This window comes from Ursus maritimus, unplaced genomic scaffold (genome assembly GCF_017311325.1).
Source record: "Ursus maritimus isolate PB19 unplaced genomic scaffold, ASM1731132v1 scaffold_44, whole genome shotgun sequence".
Taxonomy (NCBI): Eukaryota; Metazoa; Chordata; class Mammalia; order Carnivora; family Ursidae; genus Ursus; species Ursus maritimus.
The window spans coordinates 138,874-146,570 of NW_024426597.1; the positions used below are offsets into that span (position 1 = coordinate 138,874).

At 40.5% G+C, this 7,697-nt stretch overlaps 1 gene segment (V, D, J or C); it reads left to right on the forward strand.

Moving 5' to 3' along the window:
- Positions 1 to 575: 575 nt before the first annotated feature.
- On the forward strand, positions 576 to 1,242 carry LOC103656546. The segment is given in 2 exon segments: positions 576 to 735; positions 839 to 1,242. Coding segments are annotated over 2 exon segments (435 nt in total).
- Positions 1,243 to 7,697: the final 6,455 nt, after the last annotated feature.

Genomic DNA, 7,697 nt, shown 5'->3' on the forward strand with positions numbered 1-7,697 from the left:
ATGACACATTCTGCATGTGTGCAGTGCATCCTGTGTCCAGTACACTCATCAAAACTAATAAACACAGAGATGACTCAGGAGGAACATATAGATATGGACATCTTAGAAAATACACCTGCACGAACCCTGATACTTTTCTTATTTTAAGTAACTCTAGAGCAGGTAAAATCATCCTGTCCCAACTACACTAGGGATTCAACATTTCTCACTAGCCTGCCCTCTGTGTCCTCGGTGTTTCAGGGGCAGGAGGTCCTCCTTGGATACTGGGGCTCATTCTAACCCTGTGTGTGTTCCTGGACACCTAGCAAACAATCTAAAATTCTGGGTGTCGGTTACGATTCATTATGGGATAACATGACACCTATCCTGCAGGATTTCTGTGAGTATGTACAAAGTCACACAAGGAGGCTACGTACATACATGGGAATGTTACAAAATGAAGAGTCATATTTAAAAAAAAGAAGTGGTCAATACCACCAAAACAAAGGCAGTCACATCTGTTCTGGTTACTGACCTCTATGTCAGCATAGATCCCAAGCTGAATATATAGTCAGAGGTCATGCAAATAGGGCCCTCCCTCTGCTGATTAAAACAGCCCAACCCTGACTCTGCAGCTGGGAGAGGAGCCCCAGCCCCAGGGTTTCCAGGTGTTCCAATCAGTAATCAGAACAGAACACAGAGAGCTCACCATGGAGTTGGTGCTCGGCTGGGTTTTCCTTGTTGCTCTTTTAAAAGGTAACTCATGCGGAACAAGAGACATGGAGTGTGTGAGTGGATCTGAGGGAGACAAACAGTGGGTGTGTGACAGTTTCCTGACCAGGATGTCTTGTGTCTGCAGGTGTCCAGTGTGAGGTGCAGCTGGTGGAGTCTGGGGGAGACCTGGTGAAGCCTGGGGGGTCCCTGAGACTCTCCTGTGCAGCCTCTGGATTCACCTTCAGTAGCTATGGCATGAGCTGGGTCTGCCAGGCTCCAGGGAAGGGGCTGCAGTGGGTCGCAGTTATTAGCTATGATGGAAGTAGCACAAGCTACACAGGCTCTGTGAAGGGCCGATTCACCATCTCCAGAGACAACGGCAAGAACACGCTGTACCTGCAGATGAACAGCCTCAGAGCCGATGACACAGCCGTGTATTACTGTGCGAGTGACACAGCGAGGGGACATCAGTGTGAGCCCAGACACAAACCCCATTGTAGAATAGGATCTGGACCAGCAGGGGGTGCACACTAGTCACCAGTTCTGTCCTTAAGCCCCAGGAGGAGCTGCAGATGGAGGTTGTGGGCAGGCTTCCCGTCAGGTTCTGGGGCTTCCTCTCCATAGGGCGGTTTCCCCCAGGGGCCCTCTCCTCAGACGTGATTCTTACCTCTTCACTCTCTGACATAGAAAATTATATTTTTATTTCTTTATTTTTTATTATAATAATATTTTTTATTATATTATGTTAGTCACCATACGGTACATCCCTGGTTTTTGATGTAAAGTTCCATGGTTCATTAGTTGCGTGTAACACCCAGTGCACCATGCACCATGTGCCCTCCTTACTACCCATCACCAGCCTATCCCATTCCCCCACCCCCCTCCCCTCTGAAGCCCCCACTTTGTTTCTCAGAAAATATTTTAATGTGAAAATGGCTATTGTAAAAACCACAAAATACAGAGTCATTCACATTGTTTATTCCTGTCCCTAAATCCCAATAAATTACAAATATCCTGATTCTCATCAGCTGAAATTTTACAGGAATCCCAGCTGAACTCACTGTGAATCACAGGACCACCCAGCTCAACATGCAAGCTTTCCAGAGCAGCATTAAGTGTGTGCTGGACATGAGGCTACAGAGGCATCGACAATCCAAAGCAAGAGATGAAAGAGTCTTGGTGGGGGTCACTGTCTTAAACCATGCTCACACCATCAATGTCAGTGACACAATGGGAAAGCAGTAGACACCTTCCTGGTGTTGTGTGGATGTGGAGTCTTCAAACCTCACACACACACACACACACACACACACACACACACACAGAATCACTACACAAGAGAATAAAACAGTTATCACTTCACCTAATTTCTCTAGGAAATGTGGTCCTAACACAGAAATATACAGCACAGAGGAAGACCTCAGGAAGGAAGAAAAATCTGAGATAAACAACCTAACCAAAGTACAACTACTGAACCCTAAATACAGCAGAAGGAAGGAAACAGTAAAGATTGGAGCAGAAATAAATAGAAATTAATGTTATAAAAACTAAAAAAACAACAGAACAGATAAAAAAAAACAAGTTCAAGCATTGTTAAAATGTCTATCCTGCCAAGAACAATTTACACATTCAATGCCATCCCTATTAAAATATGATTGGCATTTTTCAAAGCGCTGAAACAAACAATCCTGAAATTTGTAAAGAACCAGGAAAGACCTTGAATTGACAAGTGAATGACAAAAAAGAAAACCAAAGCTGGTAGCATCACGTTGCTGGATTTCAAGCTATATTACAAAGCTGTGATCACCAAGACAGCATGGTACTGGCACAAAAGCAGACACATAGACCAATGGACCAGAATAGAGACCCCAGATATGGACCCTCAACTACAGTCAACCAATCTCTGACAAATCAGGAAAAAAATCCAATGGAAAAAAGACAGTCTCTTCAATAAATGATACTGGAAAAACTGGATAACCATATATAGAAGAGTGAAACTGGACCATTCCCTTAACCATACACAAAGATAAACTCCAAATGGATGAAAACGTAAATGTGAGACAGGAATCCATCAAAATTGTAGAGGAGAATATAGGCAGTAACCTCTCCGACATCGGCCACAGAAACTCCTTTCAAGACATGTCTCCAAAGGCAAGGGAAACAAAAGCAAAAATGAACTTTTGGGACTTCATCAAGATACAAAGCTTCTGCACAACAAAGGAAACAGTCAACAAAACAAAGAGGCAGCCCACAGAATGGGAGAAGATATTTGCAAATGACACTACAGATAAAGGGCTGGTATCCAAGACCTATAAAGAACTTCTCAAGCTCCACACCAAAAACCACACAGTCTAGTCAAAAATGGGCACAAGACATGAATAGACACTTCTCCAAAGACGACATATGAATGGCTAACAGACACATGAAAATACGTTCAACATCATTAACCATCAGGGAAATTCAAATCAAAACCACATTGAGATACCACCTTACACCAGTTAGAAAGGCAAAAATTGACAAGGCAAGAAACAACAAATGTTGGAGAGGATGTGGAGGAAGGGGAAACCTCTTATACTGTTGGGAGGAATGCAAGTTGGTACAGCCACTTTGGAAAACGGCGTGGAGGTTCCTCAAAAAGTTAAAAATAGATCTACGCTATGACCCAGCAATTCACTAGTGGGTATTTACACAAAGATACATACGTAGTGAAGAGAAGGGCCATATGCACACCAATGTTCATAGCAGCATTGTCCAAAAAGTTAAATTGTGGAAGGAGCTGAGATGCTTTTCAACGGATTAATGGATAAAGAAGAAGTGGTCCATATAATCAATGGAATATTACTCAGCCATCAGAAAGGATGATTACCCAACATTTGCATGGATATGGATGGAACTCTAAGTGATTATACTAAGTGAACTAAGTCAAGCAGAGAAAGACAATTATCATATGGTTTTACTTATTCGTGGAACATAAGCAATAGCAGGAAAGACACTAGGAGAAGGAAGGGAAAAATGAAGAGGGGGAAAGAGAAGGGGAGACGAACCATGAGAGACTAAGGACTCTGGGAAACAATCTGAAGGTTTTAGAGGGGAAGGGGGTGGGGGGATGGGCTAGCTTGGTGAAGGGTATTAAGGAGGGCACATATTGCATGGAGCATTGGGTGTTATATGCAAACAATGAATCATGGAACATTACATCAAAAACTAAGGATGGACTGTATGGTAACTAAAATAACATAATAAAAATTAAAAAAAAACCTGGAAACCACAAAAACCTCTGTCAGTGCTGTGCTGTATTCACACAGTGGAATACTACTTAGCAATACAGAGGAATGAACTATTGAGGCACACAAAAAATGGATGAATTTTAGATGTGTTAGTTAAGTGAAAATACCTTGTCTCAAAAGGTTAACATAGGATTTTCTGTGTATGACATTCTGGAAAAGGAAAAACCATACACAGAGAGAACAGATCACTTATTGCCAGGAGTTAGGCTTGGGAGTTTGAATACAAAGGGTTATCCACAAGGGAATTCTTTCCTTGGTTGGAATTATTCTATATTCTATCTGTATTGATGGTTATAACAATGCATGCATGTTTAAAATCTCATAGAAATGTACAAGAAAAAAAGCTACTTTTACTGTCTGCAATTAAAAATTTATTTATTTTTTTATAATGATTTTTTATTATATTATGTTAGTCACCATACAGTACATCCCCGGTTTCCGATGTAAGGCTCAATGATTCATTAGTTGTGTATAACACCCAGTGCACCATGCAATATATGCCCTCCTTACTACCCATCACTCGTCTATCCCATTCCCCCACCCCCTCCCCTCTGTAGCCCTCAGTTTGTTTCTCATAGTCCATAGTCTCTCATGTTTCATTCCCCCTTCTGATTACCCCCCTTTCTTTATCCATTTCTTCCCCTACTGATCATTCTAGTTCTTATGTTCCATAGATGAGAGAAATCATATGATAGTTGTCTTTCTCTGCTTGACTTATTTCACTTAGCATTATCTCCTCCAGTGCTGTCCATGTTGTAGCAAATGTTGAGAACTCGTTCTTTCTGATAGCTGAGTAATATGAAGGAAGCAGATTTTACTCCCCAAAAAACTCATAAAGTATGAAATTCTTCGAATACGGAAAGGGATTCTGATGTTGGATGGGTGAGATAAATGACAAAATGCCTACTTCAAAAATCCGTAAGAGACAAAAAAATAAATGAATAATACAGTTGATGCTAAAGAAAAGTGGAGACTCTTAAAGATACATGATAGGATTTTGAGTTCATAAAATAAGAACAAGCTCTTATGGAAAATAACCAGTTAAAAATCTTTGAGAAAATAGCTTACCTAAAACCCACCAGATCTATCTTTAAGAGATAACCATAGTTGGACCTTTTCCCACCATCTATAACGCTAGCACTTTCAAAACTGCTTGAATTATTATAATTAATTCCTAAGTTGTGTGTCTTCTGCCTTTGTTTCCCGAAGATAAGGAACAGACACTTTTCCCAGATAGGCATTACAAATGGCTAACAGACACATGAGAAAATGTTCAAAATCATTAGCCATCAAGGAAATTCAAATCAAAACCACACTGAGATACCACCTTACGCCAGAAGTTAGAATGGCAAAATAGCATTGGCAAGAAACAACAACAATTGTTGAGAGGATGTGGGAAAAGGATCCCTCCTACATTGTTGGTGGGAATGCAAGTTGGTACAGCCACTCTGGGAAACAGTGGAGGTCCCTTAAAAAGTTAAAAATTGAGCCACCCTATGATCCAGCCATTGCACTACTGGGTGTTTACCCCAAAGATATAGACGTAGTGAAGAGAAGGGCCATACATCCCAATCTATAGCAGCAATGTCCACAATAGTAAATCGTGGAAGGAGCGAGATGCTCCTTCAACAGATGACTGGATTAAGAAGTTGTGGTCCATATATACAATGGAATACTCAGCTATCAGAAAGAACGAGTTCTCAACATTTGCTCAACATGGAGACTGGAGAGATAATGCTAGTGAAATAAGTCAAGCAGAGAAAGACAACTATCATATGATTTCTCTCATCTATGGAACATAAGAACTAGAATGATCAGTAGGGAAGAAAGTGGATAAAGAAAGGGGGGTAATCAGAAGGGGAATGAAACATGAGAGACTATGGACTATGAGAAACAAACTGAGGGCTACAGAGGGGAGGGGGTGGGGGAATGGGATAGACGAGTGATGGGTAGTAAGGAGGGCATATATTGATGGTGCACTGGGTGTTATACACAACTAATGAATCATTGAGCCTTACATCGAGAACCTGGGATGTACTGTATGGTGACTAACATAATATAATAAAAATCATTATAAAAATAAATAAATTTTTAATTGCAGACAGTAAAAGTAGCTTTTTTCTTGTACATTTCTATGAGATTTTAAACATGCATGCATTGTTATAACCATCAATACAGATAGAATATAGAATAATTCCAACCCAAGGAAAGAATTCTTCAGGATAACCCTTTGTATTCAAACTCCCAAGCCTAACCCCTGGCAATAAGTGATCTGTTCTCTCTGTGTATGGTTTTTCCTTTTCCAGAATGTCATAACACAGAAAATCCTATGTTAACCTTTGAGACAAGGTATTTTCACTTAACTAACACATCTAAAATTCATCCATTTTTGTGTGCCTCATTTTCATTCCTCTGCATTAGTAAGTAGTATTCCACTGTGTGAATACAGCACAGCACTGACAGAGGTTTTTGTGGTTTCCAGGTTTTTTTTAATTTTTATTATGTTATTTGCTTACCATACAGTCCATCCTTAGTTTTTGATGTAATGTTCCATGATTCATTGTTTGCATATAACACCCAATGCTCCATGCAATATGTGCCTCCTTAATACCCTCTCACCAACTAGCCCATCCCCCACCCTTCCTTCCTCTAAACCTTCAGATTGTTTCCCAGAGTCCTTAGTCTCTCATGGTTCTGCTCCCCTTCTCTTCCCTCTTCATTTTCTCCCTTCCTTCTCTCTAGTGTCTTTTCCGTGCTATGCTTATGTCCCCACCTAATACAAACCATATGATAATTGTCTTTCTCTGCTTGACCTTAGTTTCACTTAGTATAATCACTTAGAGTTCCATCCATATCCATGCAAATGTTGGGTAATCATCCTTTCTGATGGCTAGATGTAATATTCCATTGATTATATGGACCACTTCTTCTTATCCATTATCCGTTGAAAAGCATCTCAGCTCCTTCCACAATTTAACTTTTGACAATGCTGCCATGAACATTGGTGTGCATATGCCTCTTCTCTTCACTACGTATGTCTTTGTGTAAATACCTCACTAGTGAATTGCTGGGTCATAGCTTAGATCTATATTTTTAACTTTTGAGGAACCTCCACGCTGCTTCCAAAGTGGTCTGTACCAACTTGATTCTCCCAATTAGTATAAGAGGTTTCCTTCCTCCACATCCTCTCCAACATTTGTTGTTTCTTGCCTTGTCACTTTTTGCCTTTCTAACTGGTGTAAGGTGGTATCTCAATGTGGTTTTGATTTGAATTTCCTGATGGCTAATGATGTTGAACGATTTGTCTGTGTCTGTTAGCCATTCTATGTCGCTCTTTGGAGAAGTGTCTATTCATGTCTTGTGCCCATTTTTGACTAGACTGTGTGGTTTTTGGTGTGGAGCTGAGAAGTTCTTTATAGGTCTTGGATACCAGCCCTTATCTGTAGTGTCATTTGCAAATATCTTCTCCCATTCTGTGGGCTGCCCTTCGCTTTGTTGACTGTTCCTTTGTTGTGCAGAAGCTTTGTATCTTGATGAAGTCCTAAAAGTTCATTTTTGCTTTTGTTTCCTTGCCTTTTTGGAGATATGTTCCTTGTGTGGCTTTTGTGGCCGAATGGAGAGGTTACTGCCTATATTTCTCTACAATTTTGATGGATTCCTGTCTCACATTTACTGTTTTCATCCATTTGGAGTTTATCTTTGTGTATGGTTAAGGAA